Source organism: Podarcis raffonei, chromosome 8 (genome assembly GCF_027172205.1).
Source record: "Podarcis raffonei isolate rPodRaf1 chromosome 8, rPodRaf1.pri, whole genome shotgun sequence".
In the NCBI taxonomy this organism is placed as follows: Eukaryota; Metazoa; Chordata; class Lepidosauria; order Squamata; family Lacertidae; genus Podarcis; species Podarcis raffonei.
Window position 1 is genome coordinate 49,154,161 of NC_070609.1, and position 24,488 is coordinate 49,178,648.

The following is a 24,488-nucleotide window of genomic DNA, read 5'->3' on the forward strand; positions in this document are numbered from 1 at the left end:
GCTCGCCTGCCAGCGGGTGGCGGACCTGCTGCGAGAGCCGCTTCTTCTCGCCCGGAACGCGTCTGTCGCGGGCCTAGAGACGGGCTGAAAGCCGCTTAGTCGGAGCCGCGCCGTCTCCGCTGCCCTTCGATGGATGCGCCCGCAGGGTAGGGAGGGCGGCGGTGCGTCTGGAGAAAGACTGCTGGCAGGGGCGGGCACCGGAAGAGTTTTGCCTTTTAAGTCTAAAGGCTGTTTGGCATCAGGGCAAATAACGAGCCCCAACTTGATTAAAATATTGGGGTTGGGGCAGGTAGGTCCTATCCCGCACAATTGATCACAAGACATGGCACGCGCACACTATTTGAATAGCAGTGCCCATCAACTTTGGGGGACCCCAGTTGGCTCCTGCGATGGGCGCAAAGTTCTGGTGTTATGAAAGAGGGACAAAAAGTTTTCTCTATCCACTTTCTGAGCTTTCCTGAGGAGAGCATTCCAGAGAGAAAGATGATGTTCACCACCTAGTTCACTTAGGATAGTGAGCACATGAGGTGAGGAGGCTCTGAAGACGGGCAGGGTCCTGTAGAGAGTAGATCCTGGATCTACAGAAAGTAGATGCCATTGTGATGCTGGAAAGGAAGCAAGCAAGCAAGCAAGCAAACAGACAGACAGACAGACACTCCTCAAGACAAGCAACCCATCCTTTACCACTAGACCCCCGCTGTTATTTAAAGAAAAGCCTCTTTGCATAGGTAATGTTGTTTATTATCACCACTGTATAATAAATATTTAATTTACTACATAAGTAGTCAAAACAAAAAAATTTTTTCCTTCCAGTAGCACCTTAAAGACCAACTAAGTTAGTTCTTGGTATGAGCTTTCGTGTGCATGCACTTCTTCAAGGTATCTGAAGAAGTGTGCATGCACATGAAAGCTCATACCAAGAACTAACTTAGTTGGTCTTTAAGGTGCTACTGGAAGGAAAAATTTTTTTTGTTTTGACTATGGCAGACCAACACGGCTACCTTTCTGTACATAAGTAGTGTACCTTCTAAACTGGGCAATTTTACCCCAAAATCCGGGGGGGGGGTAAAGCATTGGTGGCATAATAAAAGTGCCTCGGAGTGTGTTCTGGGTGTTCTATGCATGCTTAGGGGTAATAAGGAACCTGAGAAGTGCAAAGGATCATTTTCTTACGTATTGCGAAAAGTGTGGGTTTTGTAGGTGCATAAGCATATTTGCTATGGGATTGCCTATGTGTATTATTTGTAAGACTAAGGCTGCACACACCAAACATTACGAATGACTTCTCACAAAGAATCCTAGGAACTGTAGTTTACTCCTTGCAAAGCTTCAATTCCCAGCACCCTTAACAAACTAGTTTCCAGGATTCCTTGGGGGAAACTATATTTTTAAAATGTATATTGTGTATGCAGCCAAAAAGTACGCTACCACCGCCAAAATACCCGTTGATCCTTTTGTGCTCTCCTCCCAAATATTCTCATGCAACACCCCCACTGCAAGGGGACCAGCCTGCGATATTCTTGCTCAAATGAGCATAATGCTAATGTGGTGAGCCAATGCAAAATTAGGCTTGCCATACGTCAGGAAAATTCCTGACATGTTCTGGTGCTCGAGTGTAAAAATGGTGTCATGGGGGAATTTTGCCGAATCGGCAAAATTTCAGGAAAAACCTAGATGTATAGCAACGCGATGGAAAAACCAGCGGAAACAGTTTCAAAAGCTCAGCAATGTTGGGGTCCAACTTTGCGGGTGTCAGGCATTTTACTTTTTGAAATATGGCAACCCTAGCAAAATCCTTAACAACCAAGGCCTCAAAGGGTCTTTCGGAGCGTCTTGCGAGCCCAAAGGTCGCGCTCGGGAAAAGCGACGAGTCTCCCTGCGCGCTGCCGGCCAATGGCAAAGCAGACGGTGAGCGCTGCTGGCAACAGCTCCGCCCACTTCTGACCTCATCTGCCCCGGTTCCGGTGCTCTAACTCATCCGGTTCTGCCGTGCCCGTTCTCTATTCTTCCCGTCCGGGCGGTGCTCCCTAGAGGAAAGGTTCCGGCCCAGCCATGGCCGCCTCGGCACCCGCCCCGGCAACCCCGGAGCCAGCGGCGAAGCCGCTACAGGGCGCCATGAAGCTGGCCAGGGGCGCCCTCGAGCTGGACGCCGGAGACCGGCCGCGGGTGAGACGGGATGGGGGAGGGGCGGCGAACAGCTCCCCTCCGGCTTTACAGGAGAGGGGAGGTTTTGCTCGGGTCGGGGTACGTGTGAATGCGCATTCCGTGTTTGCTGCTGCCGGGGGTTTGGCATGGCTTTGAAGAGAGGGGAGGGGTTGAGGTGCCTTTGGATTGAGGTGCCCAAGCCCCTCTCTGCCCGACGTCCACGGGCCCGGGCGGGGTGGGGCTCTTTCCTCTGCGGCGGACAAAGACCCTGCGGGGCATCCCCCTCCTTCTGCGCCAGCGGCCCATCCAGTGGTCAGCGCTGCCCAGCTCCCCACTTGGCGTCCGGCCCCCTACCCTTGCTTTGGAAGCGCCCTTGCACACGCCTCGCATCGCTTCAAGCTCCGTATTGCAAATGCCGTCTGCGTCCGTTGCTTTGTTCCACGACTAGATTGCTGTCTTTAAAAACAACAACACAAAAACGATTATTCATGTGGTGCCATCAGTGGGTTTCCTTTACTGTTTTCCTTAGGAGAATTTAAATGCACCAGGCTGGTGCCTTCCAGATGTTTTGGACTACAACTCCCATCAGCCCTTCTTAGGGGCTGATGGGAGCTGTAGTTCATAAGACGATCCTGCTGGATCAGACCAATGACCCATCTAGTCAAGCATCCTGTGGCCAACCAGATTCCTGTGGGAAAGCAGGGCCTGAGTGCAAGAACACTCTCAGCAAAGTGCTTTCTAGCAACTAGTATTCAAGAGCATAGCTGCCTCCAACTGTGGAATTCAAAACATCTGGAGGGTACCATATTGGATCAAGCTAGGCCATGCCCTTTCACAAACACTCATTTATTTGGCTTTAGGGCCAAGAGTAGCATTTCTTTGTGGCCAACTTTTCAGGTGTTACATGTCAGGGGTGGGCATGGCCAGAGGCAAAACTGAGCAGAGCAACAGATGTGGCGTCATTACATTAAATGTTCCTGTAAATGGCCAATTGCCAAGAAAAGCCGACATGGCCACATTTTATTTCAAAAAAGGAAACTTCTCCCAAATGGGATTGGTAAAAATAAAATTGAAAGGCAAAGTCAAGAGATCCAAATCATTCCAAAACGCTTGGGAGATGTTTAAAAACATAATATTAGAAATTCCACAGGAGTGTATACTGCAGATCAGGAAGGTACCATGAGGTCCAAGAAGATGCCAGTGCTGTTAGAGGCAAGGAGGCTTCCTTTAAAAAGTGGAAGTCTTGTCCAAATGAAGGGGACAAAAAAAAGCACAAACCTTTGCACAAAAAGTGCATGCAGACAGCAAGGAATGCTAAAAATATATATTGAGCACATTGCTAAAAGCATTAAGACAACTACAAAGTAGTTATTTAAATGTATTGGTAGCAGGAGACTTTCTTGGCAGGTGGTTGGTCCCTTTGGCACATGAGGGAGTCAAAGGTGTGCTAAGGGAGAATAAAGAAATTGCAGAGAAAGCAAATGAGTTATGTGGGTCTTGTCTTCACTATGGAAGATATAGGGCAGACCCCATGGCCTGAACTAACTTATGCAAGAGGGGAGTATGAGAAACTGAGGCAGATGACAAGCATTTGAATCCTGCTTTCAGGTTTCCATAGGCATCTAGTTGGCCACTGTGAGAATTGGATGCTAGTCTAGATAGATCTTTGGCCTGATCCAGCAGACTCTTCTTATATTATTACCTCTGCTCTATAGCACCCCAAGTGACAATATTTTCAGGGCTGACAATGCAAATAGCACACTGCCCGAGAGAGCTGGCACAACATCCTCTGGGACAGGATTCTGACTCATGCCTCCCAAATTGTTGCACTCCAGCCAAGCATCTTGGACTGGTCTTGAGGATGGGAAGAGGAGGAGCTGTGTACCGATAGTGGGGACTTGCCCTGCTGAACTGAATTTCTCTCCTGTCTCCCTCTGTTTGGCAGGAAGCCTACGTGGAATACCTGAAGAGCATCAGCTACATTTCCCAGGTCCTGTTGGAAGAGGCGGCAGCAGGCAATGGTGTGTCTAGGGTTTTGCTTTGCAGCTTAAGTGGTTGCTCTCCTGGCTGGTTTATGTTTCTCGTGGCTGGAAGGTGCCACTTCCCAAGGTGGTGATGGGTGCGTGTGGATTGCTGAGCCCTTAGGCTGCCTCCGTGGCTCTTAAGAATGTGTTCTACAGGGGACTAGGAGGGCTGTTAGGAATAAGCAAACACGTCTGGATACTCAGGACCATAACAAATATTTGTAGAGCTCAGAGATAACAACCAGTGTATTTGCTTAGTGAGTTGTGAACTCTGCTGTGCCCCACCCCTCCAAGTTTCCCTGCTAGTCAATAACTTCCCTCCTCTCCTGGATAGTGAAGCTGGCTGGACAAAACTGGGCAGATTTTATGGCTCCATCTGGCATGGAGTCTTCAGAATGTCGAGATGGAGGGACTCTTGAGAAGGCCCTTTGTTAAGCTGCTGTTGGCTGGAGGCACATTGCCAATTGCTGCAGTTCTTGAGTGTGTTTGTGGAAGGCTTTGGGGCTGCTCTTTCCTGATGCGGTTCCTGCAAGATGGGCCAATTGTTGTGGAAAAGTATGGAGACCGTAGCCTTTCTGGCAAGATGGGGGCAGGGAAGGTGACCTTGTGGTTGATGATAGCGAGCCTGAGGATATTTGACTTCCAAATGAGATGGGGCTGAGGCATTGCACTTTTTCTGTCCTTCCCTTACAGCGGATAGAAACGACATGACACCCGACACTCCCAAGATGCTGAAAGTGGCAGAGCAGTGCCTGGAAAGAGCCAAAAGCAGCATTGCCAAAATCGGTGAGAGGTGTTCCTCTCTCTCTCTTGCTTCATTTCTGTTATTAATTTTGTTGCTAAAATGTGACTTTGGGCTGAAATTCCAGGATGAAAGCTAAGGAGGGGGGCTGCATGTTTAATATTCACATCAGTGAATTGTTCATAAATTGCATAACAAGTTATAACAGCTCATCGCAAATCCTTCCAGGGATGGGCCAGGGAGGCTCTGTGGTTCCTTGCTTTGCCCAACGCTGAGCTGTTGTCTTTTCTCCCTAACACCAGGAAAAACTAAGCTGAAGCTGGCAGCAGCGGAGAGGATTTTGGGCCCTGCTCCTGTCTCCCGCCACCGCAGGGTCTTCTCGGATGAAGGTGGGAAGCTGTCGCCTTTCCTGCCTCCTGAGATGTTCCAGAAGCTGCAAATTACAGAAGTGCAGTGTGCGAAAAAGTAAGGGGAGCCTTCTTGGTGTGCTGGTGGCTTGACTTGGGGGGTAAGGGAAGGGTGGTGGCTGAAGCTCCCAGCCTTCTGCTGGAGGTCCCTGGGATAACCAGTTCTGGGCTGAGAGTTTCCCCTGTTTCTGCTGACCCTTTGAAGCGTTTCTGCTTCCTGTGCAGGGAGCTCACCCCTCTGGAGGAGGCATCGCTGCAGAACCAGAAGCTGAAGGCCACCTACGAGGCTCGGCTGGCCCGCCTCAACCCCAGTCAAACCATGCAGAAGACATCGCTGGCAAGTGGGGTGCAGTGGGTGGCCTGGAGGATGGGTCCCAGTAGGGCTGAGTACAACACCCCACCCCACAGTCCGATCTGGGGCCCCTTCTGGCACCTCAAATCCATCCTGATCCTGCCCAGGACAATCTGGGGCCAAGCTGACCCACATCTGGGCCCTGAATTGATTTGGGCGTCAGCCCATATGTTTAATTAAACGTGGTTGGAAGGAGGAAAAAGGAGTCCTGCTGGGGGCTGCTTCGCCAGAGTGTTCCCTGCAGGGAAGTGCTGGTGAAGCAGACCCCTGCAGAGAGCAGGACTGAACCTTCTGCTCACCAGCTGGTCAGTGGAGAGTTCAGCCCTGCTGAATGCTTCTTTGCAAGGGGCAGCCTGCCTCTCCTCCCTGCTCCCTGCTCCCCACTGCCCAACTGCTGGCTTTTCAAGAGCCCTGGGAATGGAGCAGCATAGGGATTTTGGGAGTGGGAACCTCCTTGCACAGCCTTGAAAATGTGGCACTGGGTTGGTGGTGGAAGGGGAAGTTGCAGCTCCTCTTTCTGGCTGATCCCTAAGTGCAGCACAATGCAGAGCAGACCCCTACATTGTCCGTCTGGCTCCCCCACTCTGGCCACGGCTGTGGGCTACTCCCCTGGAGGTGCTTAGTTGCCTTTTGGTACCCTGCAGGCTGTGCCTCTGCCATTCCTGTTTTTTAAGAAGCTAATTTCAAGGGAACGACCCACCTGCCACCATAGCAATTTCCTAACAGTAGTGATGGTGGTGTAGTTGTGCATAATGAGTGCACAACACCATCCATTGACAAATTGTTCCAGCAGTGACAACATTCATGTGAAGCTCCAGGCTACAGAGGTGGGGGATTTGGGGCCCCCACAGTTTCTGTGCTTGCTTTGTGGAGGAAATGTTTTTGGTGTCCTTGTCCTTCTTCTTTCCCCACTCCTGGTCCAAACAGTTCTGTGAAGTGTAGCCTCAGTTCCATTTCTTTACCCTACAGACTCTTTCCCTTCAGCGCCAGATGATGGAGAACTTGGTGATTGCAAAAGCACGAGAAGAGACAGTATCCTTTTCTGGGGGAGATGCTTAATTGCTCTTCAACCATCCTTGGAGGTGGCCAACTCAGGGGGCCATGACAGTAAGACAGGGACAGTTCCTTTCAGGTTCTCAGATCTGTGAATGGGATTAAATCATACCTGTCTAATTTTTCAGGGGTAGCCAACCCTGATTCCCTCCAGGTGTTGCTAGACTACAACTCTCGTAGAAACAGATGACTGACAGCAATGGTTCTCCAGGATTTCAGGCAGGAAGACTCTCCCAGCCCTACCTAGAGAAGCGAGTGGGAATTAAACCTGTGACACCTTCTGCATGCAAAGATGCATTGCCTCCCTCATCATTCCTAACTGCTATCCATGTTGGCTGGAGCTGAGTCCACAATACATGGAGGGCACTGTCTAGACTTTCCCTGCCCTAGTTATTCAGGGGCTCTGCTCTGAGTGAAGGTCTGGGTCTTTGTGCAGGAGATGATGGTTATTACTGGGAGATCAGCTTTTGTGTCTCTGCTTTACGGAGATTGTCAAGGTGGAAGAAGAATGCTGGCAAACTGGAATGCCTCCAGGAGCGAGCTGCAGGGCAAATTATAAAATGACAACCAGCTGGAGAGGTCTGGGTGCAGAGAAGGAGGAGGCTGTTACTGGGCCTAAGGGTGCGCAGAATAGTCCGGGCCTTGAAAAGGGAATTAGGAAGGTGAGCCACTTCTTGAGCAGAATGGCCAGAGAGTAAGCCAGGAAGTGGGGCTGGCCAGCTCTCACCAACTTGGTGCCCTCCAGCTGCTTTGGACTACATGAAGCCTGAGGTAATGGACGCCACAGCACTGTTGGGATCGGGGAAGGAAGGAAGGGGAAGGAAAGGGTAGAGAGCTGAATTGTGGGAAACAGGGTTGGAGGAAGCAGGAACCTCCCCTTTCCACCCCGATTTCAGTCACATTGGAAGGGAGAGCAGGGATGCCATCTCTTCCCCCTTGACCTTCCTGCGAAGCAGAGAGCCTCAGTGGAAGCTAGGAAGGGCTTTAATCAGCCAAGGCAGGGGGAGAATGACTGAACAGGAGTCAGAACCAGGCCCCTCCTTCACAGATGAGAGCAGACCCAGCTGCCCCTCGGAGCCTGCACTTGCATTCTTGACCTTCTCTTGAGGCGAGAGCATCTCCTGAGTGCGCATGCCACAGTTTGGCTTTAAAAGTGTGGCAAGAGGGGCGGGCAAACTCGTTGGGACATCTTTGTTGCTTACACTTGCTGCTGAACTTCTTGCCTTGCTCCTGAACTCCTGAATCATGACTTATGAGCCCTCATTCTCCTGATGAGCCTTTCCCGCCACCTGCCTGAACAAAGCTCTTTTTCTTACGTCCAGAGAAGAACCTCTGCCTGCATATATTGTGGGGGAGCCAGGTTGCCCAGCTAACATGGCTGTACAGTGACAGGCCTGATGGGAGTTGTAGTCCAAAACAGCTGGAGGGCACCAAAGGCTGGCCTAGTCTAGTGTCACATCTCCTGCAGTGAGCCAGGCAGATGCCTCTGGGAACATCACAGTCGGGACCCAGAGGCAGCAGCCTCACCTGTTTCTTTGTGTAGTGGTTAAGAGTGGTGGACTAGTAATCTGGTGAACCAGGTTCGCTTCCCCGCTCCTCCACATGCAGCTGCTGGGTGGTGACCTTGGGCCAGTCACACTCCTCTGAAGTCTCTCAGCCCCACTCACCTCACAGAGTGTTTGTTGTGGGGGAGGAAGGGAAAGGAGAATGTTAGCCACTTTGAGACTCCTTCGGGTAGTGATAAAGCGGGATATCAAATCCAAACTCTTCTTCTTCGTACCCAGCAACTGAGATTTAGTGGCTCTGACCCTGTAGGTCAAATCCTCCCCCTCCGTTAATAACCAGGGACAGACCGTCACATTCTCCTCCATGGATTTGTCTTGCTAGTGGGTTGCAAACCTCTGCCCTGATCTTCTTCTTTTAAATAGCTGAAAGCAGTTGGACAATCCTGCCATTGTCCCCGTGTCTTTCCCTGCCCCCTCTTCCAGGCTAGGCATGCACACTTCACCCAGACTCCCTGCCTTAGATTTACCCCCAACACTGTTTCCTTCTCTTGGTAGACTTTGGAATCTCCCCCCGCAACCAGGCACTTTGTATGGATGTCTGTGAGGTCAGATGCTGGTGGCTGGGCTCCTCTCTTCCCCTCCAGTGGCTCCCTTCCCCCCTGACCAGGAGCTTGTGATGCTTGCAAATGGAGGAACAGGCCCCTTGTTGGCCTCTGGGGAGATGTGGTCACTCTGGCAGAGGCGGAGGAGGAGGGAGTGTTACATTGTGAAACCTTAACTCTGCTTCCCTCCAGCTCCAGAGGAAGATGGAGGAGCGTCGGCTGAGGCTGCAGGAAGCGGCCAACAGGCGAGTCTGCCCTGTGGGGGCCAAGCAAAGCCTCCTTGTGCCCCCAGATCTTGGCTTGGAAAGGGAGGCCTGGGTGCTCTGCTCCCCCACTGACCCCAAGCCTTGTGCTTGCATCTCCTTAGGAGGTTTTCCAGCAATGCGGTGCTGACCCCAGAAGAGCAGGAGCAGAGGGCCATTTACGCCGCGATCCTGGAGTACGAGCAGGACCATGTACGTGCGAGGCCAGCGATGGGTGGTGCAGTTGGTTGCGACAGCACAAAACCAAGTGTCTTCTACCTGGTGCCTCTCAAGGTCCAGCTCTGAAAGGATGCGGTCCTTTACTGGAAAGGGCAAGGGTGACAGAGAGCCACCGTGGGGGGTCTGAGTCTGGAAATGGGGTGGAGAGGCTAAATCCACCCAGCATTCTTGGTTGTGCTTGGGGGATTTAAAGGGGAGAGCTGCAGCTTGGCGGGAGAGCATGTTCTTGGCATGCAGAAGGGCCCAGGTTCAGCTCCTGGGGTTGTATTTGGGGCTAGGAAAGGACCCGCTGCCTGGAAAAACCTGGAGAGCTGTTTCCAGTCAGTGTTGGCAATACTGAGCTGGGTTGACTTGGCCAAAGGCACCTTCCTGTGCTCTGTTCTAAGCCTTCTCTTTGCAAATCCAGAATCATAACAGGAAGGGAATCTAAGGTCCCTTAATGGGAAGTCTTCCCCCCTCGCCCTGGCTGAAGGCTAGACTACTTATCCACTTGCCTAGGCGGGTCAGGCCCCTTAAGGACATCCCCCCAACACACACACAGCAGAGGGTGGGGGGGAATGGAGGCATAAACCAGCACCATGTTTGCAGCTTTTGGTATTTGCAAAGTGGAAAGGGTGGCTGACCCAAGGTCATGGTGTTCTCTGCTCCCACAGGAGTGGCCAAGGTTGTGGAAAGCCCAGCTGAGGAAGAGCCCCAACGATCTGTCCCTGGTGCCCAAGCTCATCTCCCACCTCCTCAGGTAAGGAACAAATGGTTGTAACCTGTGTGTGCTTTGCTAGGAGGAGAAATTACTGCAGTGTGTAATATGTGAGACTGCCTCTGAAGATGGTACAGAAACTTCAGCTGGTGCAGAATTTGGTGGCCAGGTTGCTCACCGGCGAAAGACAGTTTGAGCATATTACACTGATCTTGTCCTAACTGCACTGGCTGCCAATCAGTTTCGAGGCCCAATTTAAAGTTCTGGTTTTGACCTATAAAGCCATAAATGGCTCAGGACCACAATACCTCAAGGACCACCTCTCTCTGTATGAACCCAGCCAGACCCTGAGATCATCCTGTGAGGCCCATCTTTGTGTGCCTCCTCAGGAGAGGTCTGGAGAGTGGTAGCACAAGAATGGGCCTTTCTGCAGGGGCTCCCCACTTGTGGAATGTTCTCCCCAAGGAGGTTCGGCTGGTGCCTCCATTATATATCTTTAGGTGCCAAGCAAAAACTTTCCTTTTCTCTTAGGTCTTCGGCTAATTAAACAATCTATGTCCTTTTAAACTTTGTTTGACAGGTGGGGGGTATTGTTTTCCTTTGTTACTATGTCTGTATTCTTGTATTACATTGTATTTTTGGATAATAGTTTTATTAGTTTTCAATTAAAGGTAAAGGTACCCCTGACCGTTAGGTCCAGTTGCGGGCGACTCTGGGGTTGCGGCACTCATCTCGCTCTATAGGCCAAGGGAGCGGGCATTTGTCAGCAGACAGCTTCCGGGTCATGTGGCCAGCATGACTAAGCCACAAACCAATGTAGCACATGGAAACTCGCTCATTATAGAAATATCAATTTATAATACAATTCCTAATGTCAATTGTTCAAATACTGAATTATATAATTTAGATAAGGTGACCCCCTTCATGCTAGAATTGATGGTTTTCTCTTTCTGCATTCCAAAATCTTATTAATTTCAATTATAATAATTATTATAATTATAATAATAATAATAATCCCTTATAACAATGTAATAACTTACATTGTAAACTTCTCTGTGACCCTCTGACGAAGGGTGGTATAGAAATTTAATAAATAATATTTTTTAAATGGTGGTAGATGATTGTGGCCCAAGCGGGGATGTGGCCTGTGAGTGCCCTTCTCAGCATGGCCCATGCTCCTGTCATAAGAGACGGCAAGGGAAAAGCATTCATCAGCTGCTGGTGAACTCTCTGCCCCATGACTGTCTTCAGACAAGTCATTGCCTGAGCATCTGTCAGAAGCTTTGGAAGGACTTTTCAGGAATGACTTATGAGGTGCATAGTTAAGTTGTTGCGTAGCCTGGATTTTCAGCCAGCTAATATTTTGGCTTCTAGCACATAATCAGACATCTGCTCTCCTCCCAATATGCCTTGCAGAATCTTTGTGGAAATAAACTGGGGGCACCCTGAGCTCTTTGGAGGAAAGCTGGAGAAATAAAGGCAGAGTTGTCACCACCTAACTTCTACTGAGAGTAGACCCACTGAAATTAATAGAACTAGCACAGTAATGTCCATTAATTTCAGTGGGTCTGCACTGAGCTTCACTAACAGTAGATACAACACAAATCATTTGGGTTGGCTGCACATGCTTACTTGCTTCCAAATGATCTTGCCAAGCAGTGCTGGAAGAGCATCTGTGGGGCCCTCCAGAGGTTGGTGGGCTCCCACTCCCCTCTCCCCCAGCATCTGGCATGGCCAGTGGTCAGGACTGATTGGAACTGGAGTCCAGCAACATCTGGAGGCCCCCACAGATCTTCCCTGCCCCTGCTGTGTAAAGGGTCTGCTGCAAATTTCTTACACCTACAGACCCCAAACCTTTCAGGAGGCAGCTACTTCAAAGCTTTGATAAACGACGGTAAGGTTGTGACCCTGCACAGACTCCCCTGAGGTCATCCCTCCTCTCGCCTGAGGGTCTTGTGTTCATTTTATGCTGTCTTGAGATCTAGGAACCTTAAACCCTTCTCGGTTAAAGTCCATGTCAGCTCTTGGGCAGCTGACTTCTCTGCACCTGTTGGCCAAAGGTGGCCTCCTTGTTTTGTTCTGCCCCAAGAAAGCGAGAGAGAAAGTGGTGCAGCCCCCAAATGCAATGGGTCCGTGGGTGCGGGTCCTTCCTACCATGATTCTCTAACAAGTCCCTTGTTTCCCTGCCTCCAGCTTTGCGGATCACCCCATCTGTCAGCTGCTGCGGAAGCTGCAGTGCTCGGCCTACAGCCGCGTCTATCCACTTGTGAGCTGGGGCAGAGCAGACGCTCGAACCGTTGGGAAGGTCTCCCGAGGCCTTTCCCTCTCCTCCTCTCTGGACGCCGAGGCCTTCCTCTCGCCAGCCCCCGAGGGACGGAGGCTGCGGTCCTCCCAAAGCATGCACTCCATGTTCTCCGTCCAGGAAAACAACAAGCTCAACCTGCGGCACAGTGTTTCCAGCAGCCCCCTCATCGAGGACCCCAGCCTGAGCACCCCGGAGCGGAGCCTGCCTCGTGAGGAGCCAGCACCTGCCCTGGCAGAGAAGGAGAGTTCCTTCGAAGACCTGGAGCAGTTCTTGTCTGCCTCTGAAGCCTGGCCTTCAGGGCCCCTGAGAGAGCCCCAGGGCCCGCCGGCCGGGAGGAAGCTGTCGAGCCAGCAAGAGCAGCTCAAAGCAGTCGTGAAGGACATTCACAACTCCATTGGTGAGAGCAGCTTAATTTGCTTGCAAGAACGAAAGAGCCTTTTGCATTTATTACGGAGTAAGGCTTTTGTGCATTAGATGTCTGTTTCGTCCAATGCATGCAGTTTCATCTCGTGTTGCGAACACATATTATATAGATTGGGGCTGTAAAAAGCAAAGTAAGAGGGAAATGAAACAACGAGCAAATCAGCAGTGGTGGCTCACAAATCTGTTTTGGACGACGCAGACATCCTGGCATCAGTACGCCAGTTAACACTCATAACTTTAAAAAAAAAATCCTGTCTCTTGGTTCAGGTTTTTTTAATGTAGAATACCTTCTATCTATAAGCTCAGAGCAGCTTACAAAAGATTTTCACAATAAAAACCACCACCAAGTCTTTTGCATCGGACACAGGGCAGGCAGCCATGGCAGGGAGGGGTGACCACTGACCTGGGGGGGGGGGTGCTGTGAAAGTAGTAAGGATGTGCCAAATCCTACAAAGTTGCAATGGACAAGTATGTGACAATTCAAAGTCGAGGATTTGCCTTTAGCTTCACCCACCCGCTTCATCATGCTCTTTTGATTTTTTTAAAATCAAAACCAGCAAGCGAACCTTGGGACGCTATCCCGTCTCTGCCAAGAACATCAGCAGAGCAAGTCCTCTTCTGAAACCATCCAAGACAGCGGGCACCATCCCCACTTCCTGTGGTGGCAAATTCCATCAATCAGCCTCCCTTCTCTGCCTAGTTTATTGCCCTCCAGTTGTTTTGGACTAAAACTCCCATCAGCCCCAGCATCATATGACCATACTGACAGGGGCTGATGGGAGTCGTAGTCCAAAACATGAAGGGCACCAAGTTGTCAAAGGCTGCTTTGAAAGATTCATCTTCTGTGGCTCCCTGGGCACCACCAGAAGAGGGCAGCACTGCCTCCTTGGAATCCTTGTCTCAGAAGGCTGTAAAGTTGCTGAATCTGTACCTTTCCCCTTAAAAGGGGTTTCTTGCAGTCTTGACCACTACCATCTCGTTTTCATTAGCTGACTGGTCTACAGAACCTACAGTCTGGGGTGGGGGAATAGAGAAAAATCCACACACATGTGCTGAAAATGTTGGTTCACTGGTGGCTGTTGCCCATTGGGACGGGAGGCAGGGAGACCAATAGAATGCCAGAGCCAGGAAGCTTCCTCCTTCTACACAGGCAAGACTTGAGATGGAGCAGGAGGAACCTGCCAGCCAGTTCACACAGGCAGGAGCTGGCTGAGGGCAGACGGAGATTTTTGGGGCAGTGCCCCATATGGTGCCCCCCAATGTTTTGGGGTTTTTTTAGAGCTCAGCAATATATATATATATAATAAAATGGATCTGCTGCTACACATAACAGGATCTCATTTCCTTGCATAATTCTGATATTTGATATTTGCCTTGCAAGCAGAAAGTCCCAGGTTCAATCCCCAGTATCATCTCCAGCTAGGGCTGGGAGACACCCCTGCCTGAAATCATGGAGAGCCAATCAGTCTGTAGGATACTGAGCTACATGGACCAATGGTCTGACTTGGTATAAGGCAGCTTCTTGCGTTCCAGTAATCTAAGTTAGCAGAAAGAGAACAATGAAATGGGAGAGTGTGGAGTGCAGTGTAAGAAAGTTCTGACTTTCCCCATGAGTGCTGCTGTTGTTGTTGCTGCTGCTGCTGCTGCTGCTGTTGTTGTCATCAAGTGTCAATTTTTAAAAGAAAAATCATTATTTTTAGTGTCCCTGCTTTGCTGGTGCCCCAAGGGCGTGCTCAGTCTGCCTTATTGGCTAATCGAGTGCTTCCTTACAGGACCAGCCTTCACTGTGTTGGTTTCATTTGCTCACCACCCTGTCAGTCCACCTCCTGGGCTACCTTGTGGAAGTGTCCTGTGCCGGTCAGTCTCTGGAGCCTTTCTGGCTGGCTCTGCCTGAATTGTTTCTCTCCCCAGACAGGCTGCTCTCCCTGACTTTGCTGGCCTTTGAGGGCCTGAACACAGCGGCCTCCAAGGACCAGTGTGTGGCACGCTTGGAGGAGGCCTTCTTTGCCCCCCTCTGGGGGCCTCTCCTGGCTGTGTACAGGTAAGGGGGCCAGGCCTTTTCTGGTGGAGATCCTTGTAGCAGGACTTTTCGCAGCACAGCAGGCGGGGCGAGAGCCACCGGTTGAAAAGCCCTGCCTTGTGGACAGTTGCTTCCATTTGGGAGGGAGGATATTGGGCCACCTAGCTGGTGGAGGGGCTGGTTTTGCCTGCAGTGACTTGTATTGATATATTGTTTATTTCATAACATTTATATGGCGCTTGATTGTAACCCTCAAAGCGGTTTACCAGAAAAGCAATAAAACCATAAGAGAAAAACAGCTATTGAAAAACTTTCAGATGGCTATTAAAATCAGTGCTACACTACAAACAGATTAAAGCATATGTAAACATTCTACCTATCTGGTTAGGCTTGTCTAAGCAAAAATGCTTTTAGTAGGTGCCCAAAAAAAGGGTCATACACTGAAGGTGCCTGCCTGATTCAATAGGCAGGGAGTTCCAAAGTATCTTATGAGTGTGGAGCAGGTGTTATGTTGTACCTGCAATAAGTGGTGGTTCAGATTAAAGCGGCTAAGTGGGCTTGTATGGGGCAAGGTATTCCCACAAGTAAACTGGTCCCGGTTAAGGGCTTTGTATACTAACACATTGAACTTGGTCCGGTAGCAAATGAGTAACCAGCGTAGGTTTCTGAGCACAGGTGTTGTACACTGAAAGGGTCCTCACTCTCTCATCACTCGTGCTGTGGCATTGTTGTCTGTGACTTAGCAGCCAGAAAGCTGTTTGCTGTTGAATTAAGGGTAAAATGCATTTTCTTTGGATCTGGGTTGGGGCCTGTGAGTTTGGGAAACCCCACAACGTCCATTCAGGCTGTTCCTTTCTCTCCCCCTTTGCTCCCCACCCCACACACAGGAATGTCTACAAAGCCCGGGAATCAGCCCTTTCCAAGATCATGGAGCTGCAGAGAAATACACCCCCCTCTGAAATGGGGATCTCTTCCAAGCTGCTCCCCCAGGGGAATGCCACCTGGGGAATCGGATCCTACCCGTACTGTGCCGCTGTGCAGGAGCTGATGCTGATTCCTCTGGGCAGCTGCCCTCAGAAGAAGCTGGAATGCATAGGTGAGGCTCCCTGAGGCAAGTGAGGAGACCTGTGCAGAATCCAGAACCATCGGTGCATTAAACACTTGGCAGTCTATCTAGAGTGCTGGTGGGGAAGAAACCTAGGAACAGAGCTGGGCCTTTGGCCCATCCAGCTTCATGCTGTCTTACACTGACTGGCAACACTTCTCCAGGGTTTCAGGAAGGGGATACTCCCCCATTGGGGGCTGAATCCGAGCATCACAGTGCTCTCCCCTCCTGTGGCTTCCAGTGACTGGCACGCGGAAGCATCACTGCCTCCAGCCGTGGAGACAGAGCACAGCTTTTGTGGCTAGTAGCCACTGAGAGCCCTCTCCTCTACGAATCAGTCCATTCCTCTTTTTAAAGCCATCTAAGTTGGTGAGCTGCATGGACCTGATAACTGACTTTGTATTGTGTTCCTATGGCACCTCTCTTTAACACACCCACTGTCTTTTGGCTGCTGTTCCCTGCAGTGCGGACGTTGCGTGTCATCTGTGAATGTGCTGAGGAGTACTGTGGGGGCCGGGAGGGCCGGCCCCAGCCGGCATCGTCTGCCATGTAAGTACTGCAGCCCAAGTCCTTCCTGTGGGGAGAAGCAGGCAGAAACCGAGCCCTGGGTTGGCCCTGGGTGGCAAGAGGCTTCCTCTGTCTTGGAGCCTGCCCCTTCCTCGAGGCGTGGGCTGCTGCTTCTTCCTTCCTTTGCACAGGCCCTCCCCTCCCCTCCTCTGCTGTCTGGAGCTCCCGGCGCTGCCATTGACTCACTCTCACTGGCTCCAGGCTTTCCGCTGCCCAGACACGCACCCAGCAAGGGGGCTCGGCCGTGATGGATCCCTTCCGACAGCGGGGCTCCCCGCTGTGCCCAGCCTGAGTGCCGGTCCCCGCGCCTGTGGACCGAGCCCGAGTCTGCCAATTAAGGAGCTTGGATCTGTCAGAGGGACTTAGCCCGCGAGCTGCAGAAGGGCAGCGGGGAGGGAGGGAGGGGGGAGCGGCTTCCCAGCCAAGCAGCGCTTAGCCAGGCAAAGGGGGAGGGAGGACTGTCAAAAGAATTAAAGTGGGCGAGGGCAAGACAGCCCAAGGGCTTCAGGGGCAGAGCTCCAGGCCAGGCAGGAGGGGCCCTGAGTCTTGGGACAAATCTGCCAGGCTCCCCGCTGAGCAAGGGGAAGGAATGCAAGGGTGGCTGGGGCCTGCCTCCAGGGATGCTTTGTCTTGCCTGTTCCCCACATTCCAGGGCTAGGCAAGTGGGGAGCTGCTTCCTCTCCCCTGGCTGACTTGCGTCAGAGCACCTCCGACCACCGGCTGCTGGGGAAAGGCCCTGGCATCTGGGCAACAGCTGGCAAACTGACCAGCCTCTCTATCTCTCTCTCTCCCACAAGAGTTACAACTGTGGTGCAAAAAAAGTCTTCTTAGGTTGTATGAGTAGCTTGTTTTGCCTGCCTTGGGTTGGCTTGCTTCCTTGCCCTCTTGGTCCCTCCCCTCCTCATTTCCACCCCACAGTGTTGTTTGCTAAAATGCATTCTAATTCTTTTAAGTTTGCTTTATTGTTTTCTTATAGAATTGTTATAGAATTGTAGAGTTGGAAGGGACCCTAGTCCAGCCGCCTTCCATGCAGGAATCCCAGCTAAAATGGCAAAGCAAGAAGCAGTAGTAGAACTTTCCACGCTTTCCAAAGATGTGAGGTCAGAGTGCATCCCTTAAGTTGTGCCAACATGCATTCTGTCCACCTTTAGCAAGGAAAAGCTGTGCCCATGATCAGAGCCTTCTCGTTAGAGGCCCCCAGCAAGAAGGGCTGCCTTATCCATTCCCTGACAGGTGTCTTTCGACACAGCCAGACAACTATGGGCTTGCAGTGCATTTCGGGGGACTCTCATGCATTTTGAGTTCTCATGCACTCCGCCCCCGCCCCCCCGCAATGCTTTGGCCGTCACTAGTGTGCTGGGTACTCCCTAGCTGCCTCTTGCTAAGCCAGACCAAGCACCTCTGGGCACTTCTTGTGGTCAAACTGCCACCTGTGGGACCCCTGAGCCAGCCCTCCCTGCAGTGTGGGCCACAAAGCTGATGTGGAATTTTGTCTTGCAGTGGTGCTGATGATCTCCTTCCCATCCTTTCCTACGTGGTCCTCAAGAGCAACCTGCCTCAGCTGGTCTCGGAGTGTGCTGCGCTGGAGGAGTTCATCCACGAAGGGTAGGCAGCAGGGAAGAAGCGCCTCTGTCGGCCGCTGTGACAAGCAGGGGCCAACCTCTCTCTCGAAGAGAAGGCAGGCAGGCAAGCATATCAAAAGCATATCCCAGTTGAAACCTGCACTTAAATCTTAAGAACCAGAGGCCAAGTTTGGAGCTCTCCTGGACAAAATCCCCATTGGAACTTTCTGCATCAGGCTCTGTAACCAAAAAAGATGTGGCTTGGGCTGTAATTTAATGGTTGGCTGATTCAGAAGTCATGCTTGTCCGTTTCAGTTGCAGACTTGTTTTTAGGTGCTAAATGCATACTCTGCAAGCCTTATAGCAAGTCAGACCACTGGTCCAGCTAGCTCAGTGTTGTCTGCACAGACTGGCAGGGCAGTTCTCTACAGGTTTCAGATCATGCCTGTGTGTATAATATTTTTTCAGCCCATCCTGCAGAAGTTGAGGACTAAAGCTGCATGCAGAGCGAGTGCTCAGCCACTGAGAATAGTTGAGGGCATTTCCTGCCACAGCAGCTCCTAGTCACTGGGCATAGTTCTGCTCCCCATTCCCTGGGTGGTTTGGGATGGATTCCTTTGCTCCAGAGGGGATCTAGTGCCTCACTCCATCCCCTTCTCCAAATTTCTGGAGCCATGAACCTTCAGCCACAGGCCCACCCAAGGCAATACAATCTGGCGGGCGACAGACACAGACACCATTGCCTAAATCTGGCCGAGTCTAGCTCTGCCCACCCACAACCTCCATGCCGTCTGCCTCCGCATGGGGAAGGAGTCCCTCCACCACCACCTCAGGCTGTCGGCTCTGCTTACACGGCCTGCCAGCTTTGGAGTCTGAGCAAGACGCAGCCAGCATGTGGGTGAAGCAGCCAAGGCATAATCAGACTGGACAGGCGCATGGGGATCGCGGCTCGGCTCTGAAGCCTCTCCTCTCCAACCTTGCTCTGTTTTGACTGGGAAATGTCCCCATTTTGAGCCCAGAGGCCTCCACAGATAACCCAGAAGCTGCCTAGTGGCCCGGTCACAGCCAGGCATGCAGCCAATTGCAAACTCCAAAAAGCTCTCTTTGTTTTTCTAACTTCTCTGTTTTCAGTAGATACTTCTGTGACTTGTTTTTTGTCCCTGGAGGGACTCAAAGCCTTCCTAGCTGAGCTTGTTCATTATCTGATTGACTGTCTTTTTGGTTTATGCTGCTTTGTCTCAAAAGACTGCAGGGATGAGCACTGAGAACAGCACCCAGCCAGCATAACTTTACCGCCATTGTCTCATTTCTGCTCTGTTTAGGCTTTGAACATTTGCCATGAGTGCAGAAGAGATGTGGGTGACTCCAAAGCTTCCTCCAAGCATCTTAATTATGAATCCATCTTTTTTTTCTCCTTAAAAAAGTTTTGCTCTTTCCTGCTGCCTTCAGTAGATGAGTCCTGCAGGTGGCTGAGACCAGGATCGCCATCTAGTTCATCGTACCCTGTCCTGCAGTGGCCAGCCAGACGTCCCCATAGGAAGCCCACACAGAGGAGAGAGAGGAGGACAGTAGGCCTTCTTTCCTGAACATTTCCAGCATTCAGAGCCAGACTGCCTCTGAATGTGGAGGTTCCACCTGATTGACACAGCATCCTCCATGAAATTGGGCAGCACATTCAGGACAGACAAAAGAAAGTACCTCTCCATGCAGTGCATGGTTATATTTGCTCCCACATGAGGCAGTGATGGCCACCAAGTTGTGGGGCTCTAAAAGAGGAATAGACCAATTCACAAAGGATGTGGCTACTCCACACGATGGCTATCCTCTCCCTCCACTGTCAGAGCCATCTGCCTCTGAATGCCAGTTGCCAAAACCTCAGGAGAGGAGAGGGCTGTTGTGCTCAGATTCAGGTTGCAGGCTTCCCATTGGGTGGCCTGGGGGTCACTGTGAGAACAGGATGCTGAATCCGAGGGGCCATTTGCCTGATCCAGCAACAAGGCTCTTTTTTGTTGTTGTCGACACTTTCATTGTCTTTTCGCATATTACCTTGTTTAGTCAAGAAACACAACAGACTGCAACAAGAATATAAAAACAAAACATGCATAGTTTGGTTCTCTTCATATGTTTATTTAAAGTCGCCCAATTCCATACATTAATGCAGGGTTCTTGCCCATCCTAATATGATGGGAGAGAAAAAAATTACATCTCATTTTCTTGCTTGCATTCCTTCTACTAAAGGTGTTGCCTGTTGGCTTTAAGGCCCTGAGAGTTTCAGCTTCTCCAGCCAGTCACTTGGACATTGCCATCTGCCTGATGTCTCTCCCTGCAGATGCTGAGCAGATCTTTCTCTGACCCTCTCGTTTCCTTGCCAGGTATCTGATTGGCGAGGAGGGGTACTGCCTGACCTCCCTGCAGAGCGCCCTCTCCTACGTGGAATCCCTTCGCCGTCCCATCCTGCAGAAGTAGCTGAGCTCTGCCCTGGGGGGCCAAGGCGACGGCCTCCCCCTCTCTCCTTCTCCCTCTGGTGGGGACACTCCTGCCCCCCTCCTCCAGTCTGCAAGATGACAGCTTGCGGTGTTCTCCAGAGGGGCCCCCCTTTCCCCCCTGCCTGCAAAAAACAAACCTGCTGAGGAGGAGGAGGCCTCCTGCCCCTCCCTGGACTCTGTGCAATATTGGCAGGGGACATCTTCATAGCCTTTTGTATTAGCCTGAAATGTTGGAAGGGGGTTCCTGCCTTGCAGCGTGGACTGGATGTAGGAAGGGGGTGGTATCTGACACTACCCTGGCTTTGGGGGAGGTGCCTCTCCTGAGCCTCGATTTGCTGCTGACTCTCTGCCTAGATGCACTGGGGGGGACAACGAGAATCAGGCTGTTTCCTTCTCCTGTTTCCTTGGCTAAGGAGAATCCTCTGTTCCTGTCCCTCCCCAGATCCATTGTATTTGCTGCTGGGTCCAAGGAAGCCAAGCCCCTCTGTCCATCGTAATGCGGGAACTCCTTTTAGCGTCTGCAGTGATGGGCACCTGCCTAGGCCAGCATCTCCTGCCACCACTTCCACCACCACCCAGCCTGCATGCTCCCTCTTGCGTCCTTGCTTTTGCTACATGGGTGCTCTGCGGTGGGGAATCAGGAAAAAGGGGGCAGGGGGCAGAGATCCTGCTGGGATTCATACTGTGAGGTAAGAGAGGGGAGTCTGATGTTGTGTCTATGTGTGTGAGAGAGGCGTATGGCTGTTACGTGCATGTATGCTTGGTGAAGCAGGGTAAGACCGGTTCTTATCCACTCCCACTCACTGAAATCATGGGATCGGTGCAGTTTTTAGAGGCTGTTTGCACTGCCTCCCAAGTGCATGGATTTCAGAAAGGAGTGACTGTGTGTGAGAGAGTGTTTGTGTGCGTGTGTGTCAGAATTTGCACGATCTACTGAAGATAAGCTTTGGGCCAGAGTGGAAGCAAAGCCCTGGAGCATTTTGAGGCCTCTGGATGAATTTGCACAAAGCCCCTGCAGGTGTGTTGCCTGAGTTGCAGTTGAGCCACGCACTGGCAGGACTTCCCTCTGCTACGTATTCCGGAGGAGTCAAACGGGACTTTGGGAAGGGAGGCCCTGTGATACCTGCCTGAGCCACACCTGCGCTGTAAGCCCTTCCAAGCTGGGGGGAGGTTTCGACGAGCAGAATGGGAAGAACGGGTCTGATGGGGGTGATCTTCCTCCTTCCTCCTACTGTTGTTATTATTGTGAATATTTATTTATGATCACACTCCTCACTCTTTCCTCCAAGGAGCTCAAGCTGGCTTACGTGCTTCTTCCATGCGAGCCTCACAACAGCCCTGCGAGGTTGGCTAGCCCCTCTGCTGCAAAGACACATTGGCTGCTGTTAAAGGCAAGGAGCAGCGACCATTGTAAAGCAACGGGGGTCCAGCTGCTGCTGTTCATGCTCAGCGCTGCCTCCTCCTGCAGTGCCCCTGCCTGGCCAGCCATGACTCCTCGAGCCTAAATTGCTGGTTCCTTCTCTTTCCACTTGTCCAGCTTTGCTCTTGGTGGGCTGTAATAAACACACTGTCTTCTGGCTGCTCAGTGAGTTGTGTTTTTTTTTAAAGCAGGTAGGGAGCATTGACGGTTGGGTGGAGACATGCTTTTATGAACTCTTCCCCTCCACTCAACGTAGCATCTCTCCACATTCCCCAATTCAGTTTTCTCCCCACTCTTTGCTGGGTTCCACAGAAATGGTAGAAAGGATGGTCCTGGCTTCAGGATGTTGGGGAGATGCAGGGCTGAGAGAGAGATAATATGCAAGGAGAAAGGGCAGTGTTCATTGCCCTTGGGTCCTCAGGTGTTGGACTACAATTCCCATCATCCCTGACTAAGCCAGCAGGGGATGATGGGTGTTGTAGTGCAACAAAAGCTGGGGACTCAAGTTTGAAGAGCACTGGTCTAGAGGAAGAGGAGGTGTAGGCAAGGTGTGTTTGGGGGTTCAGAGATGAAAAGTGGGCCAAAAGAGACTTGAAACCCACTGAGTTAAAATGGTAACAAAAGTTCTGTTGCATACACCCAAATCTCCAAGCAGCAAAACTCCAGGGGGTTCCTGTGCTTACCTAGGGTTCTGTTTCCTTTGAATGAAGGTCAGCGGAGGCTGCAGTGTTTTTCAAGAAATACGGTTTTATTTAACACTCCAGCAGGTCTTGCTTCCTCATTTGGCTTCCAGAGAAGCCCCAAACTTTGGGTCCAACACAGAGCAAGACAAGCCTCTATGTCTCCAGCTTCCAATATCAGCTGAAACACACACCCAGCCCCACCCCACACCTTTCTCCCTCCTAGGATGGCTTGGCATCCAGCCAGGTAAGGTGAGAAAAAGCCCACCCATTTGTGTCTATGGCATCAAGACAACCTCTTTGGGCATGTAAATGGCAGTACTTAGCTAGCCAGTTAAGACCATTGCCTTAATGAAGGAGCTGTCACCTTTCTCTTACCCCGCAGACACAGAATCACAGGTTTGGAATGGACCCATGGGTGTCATTCAGACTGAACCCCCCCACCTTCAAAAACAACCAAACCCTATAAGAGTTCTTTGCTGCTGCAACTGAAACAAAGCCACATGGCCCTCTTGAATGTAAATGTGATTTGAATGGTTCTGCCACCATTGAGCTGGACCAGGGCAGGGGACAGAGGCAATTTACAGTGAGTCTCAAAGAGAAGTTTATATTCATTTAAGATCTCTCTCTTCATAGGCCTGTAAGAAGGACCTTAACAAACATCTTGTGGTAGCTTAACAAGGAGGATGTGTTTTCTAAGACAACAATCTGCCCTCTGGGTGGGGTTTTCCCGACTCCCCTCCAACTTCTGCATGTATGGCCCCTTTGTTCTTCGATAGAAATCGTTTAACACAAAAACTCCTGCCCACCAAAAAGGGAGATGAGATGCTTCTCATTCTTTTTTCTTTCCTTGCAGAAAGGCACGTACTTTCTCTGGAAAGGAGGGGGCCTTGGAAAACAGCTAGTGGGAGCCAGGCAGGGACCTTCGGTGCTGAGCTCTCCCAAATATGATTGCATTGCTGCAAAATCCTTGCTTTGGAATGGGTTGGTTCATGTGGATTGAAAACGTGCTTTGCTTCATCTAGGAGAGGGGTCCGAAATGGTGCCTGATTTCTGCCCGGATTCAAAAGGGTCCTTGCAACACCCCCTTCTCCTCAGTGTTAACCCATGCAAATATCAACTAGGGCTGCTATTCATTGCTACTTTGTAGTCACCCACCCCAGAAGGCAGATGCCCAACCAGCACCCCCCCCACAACGCCTCCTCCAAAAGGCACTTAAAAGAAAGAGGGAGAGCGAGAGAAAGGAAAGGAAAGCACAATAGATAGTATTAAGGGTTTATTAAATATAATACAATGTTTAGTGAAAGGCGCGAATGAACATGGCAAGACGGGGACAGGAATGTGCAGCAAGTGCTTGGCTGTTGGCATCTCTGTCTCTCTCTTGCACCCTCCTCTCCAGGCTAGGTGGGCCACAGGCCATTTCCAAATGCTGGGCTGCACTTACGATGGGGTGAGGGGGGAGATAGAGAGACTCAAGGGCAGGGTGTCTTTAGCTCTTCAGAGCAAGGAAACTGGTGCCTTGGAGGTTGGAACCATCTGCCTGGAAGACAGGACATCGTCAAGGTAGTCCAAAAGGGTTGGGTGGGCTTGTAGGACACACAGCGAGTCCCCCAAAGCAGGGGTTGCCTGGTAAGCTGCTCATAATTTTGCAATGGTTGTTTTATTTAAAGGCAAATCTAACACAATCCATCTTGTTTCTGGGATGAGAGGGGCCCCTCTGAACCAAGCCACAAATGCCCAGCATCCCCCCCTGGCCTCCTTAAACCCTCTTTCACGACCACTGGGACTTGATGTTTCTCCTTATCCCTGCCCAATCTTGCAAGCCCACCCACCAGAGGACTCTCCGGGCAGGCTGTTGATGTGCTGGAGGCAGTATCCTTCTGAATCCCAGTTGCTGTGTTGATGTGGGGA

General features: G+C 51.1%; 1 protein-coding gene across 5 annotated transcripts; it reads left to right on the forward strand.

Moving 5' to 3' along the window:
* Positions 1-19: 19 nt before the first annotated feature.
* On the forward strand, positions 20-22,062 carry VPS9D1 (VPS9 domain containing 1). Of its 5 annotated transcripts, none has more exons than XM_053399924.1 (15): positions 20-146; positions 4,091-4,166; positions 4,863-4,955; positions 5,214-5,376; positions 5,544-5,655; positions 6,640-6,702; positions 9,023-9,075; positions 9,198-9,285; positions 9,966-10,051; positions 12,203-12,711; positions 14,649-14,778; positions 15,645-15,853; positions 16,327-16,411; positions 17,930-18,034; positions 20,364-22,062. In XM_053399924.1, the coding sequence occupies exons 3-15, from the start codon at positions 4,877-4,879 to the stop codon at positions 20,455-20,457; spliced, it is 1,776 nt and encodes a 591-aa protein (XP_053255899.1). In that variant the 5' UTR covers positions 20-146; positions 4,091-4,166; positions 4,863-4,876; the 3' UTR covers positions 20,458-22,062. The 5 variants fall into 5 exon arrangements, with proteins under 5 accessions (XP_053255899.1, XP_053255898.1, XP_053255897.1 ...); XM_053399923.1 differs by lacking the exon at positions 20-146 and adding an exon at positions 153-728; XM_053399922.1 differs by lacking the exons at positions 20-146; positions 20,364-22,062 and adding exons at positions 1,953-2,166; positions 19,416-19,619.
* The last annotated feature ends 2,426 nt before the right edge of the window (positions 22,063-24,488 follow it).

Bases quoted from the DNA above. Each gene is read 5' to 3' on its own strand.
- VPS9D1 (XM_053399921.1), top strand. From the start codon at position 2,053: ATGGCCGCCTCGGCACCCGCCCCGGCAACCCCGGAGCCAGCGGCGAAG. The intron at 9,076-9,197 runs GCGAGTCTGCCC...GCATCTCCTTAG, and splicing joins CTGCAGGAAGCGGCCAACAG to GAGGTTTTCCAGCAATGCGG. The intron at 14,779-15,644 runs GTAAGGGGGCCA...CCCCACACACAG, and splicing joins CCTCTCCTGGCTGTGTACAG to GAATGTCTACAAAGCCCGGG.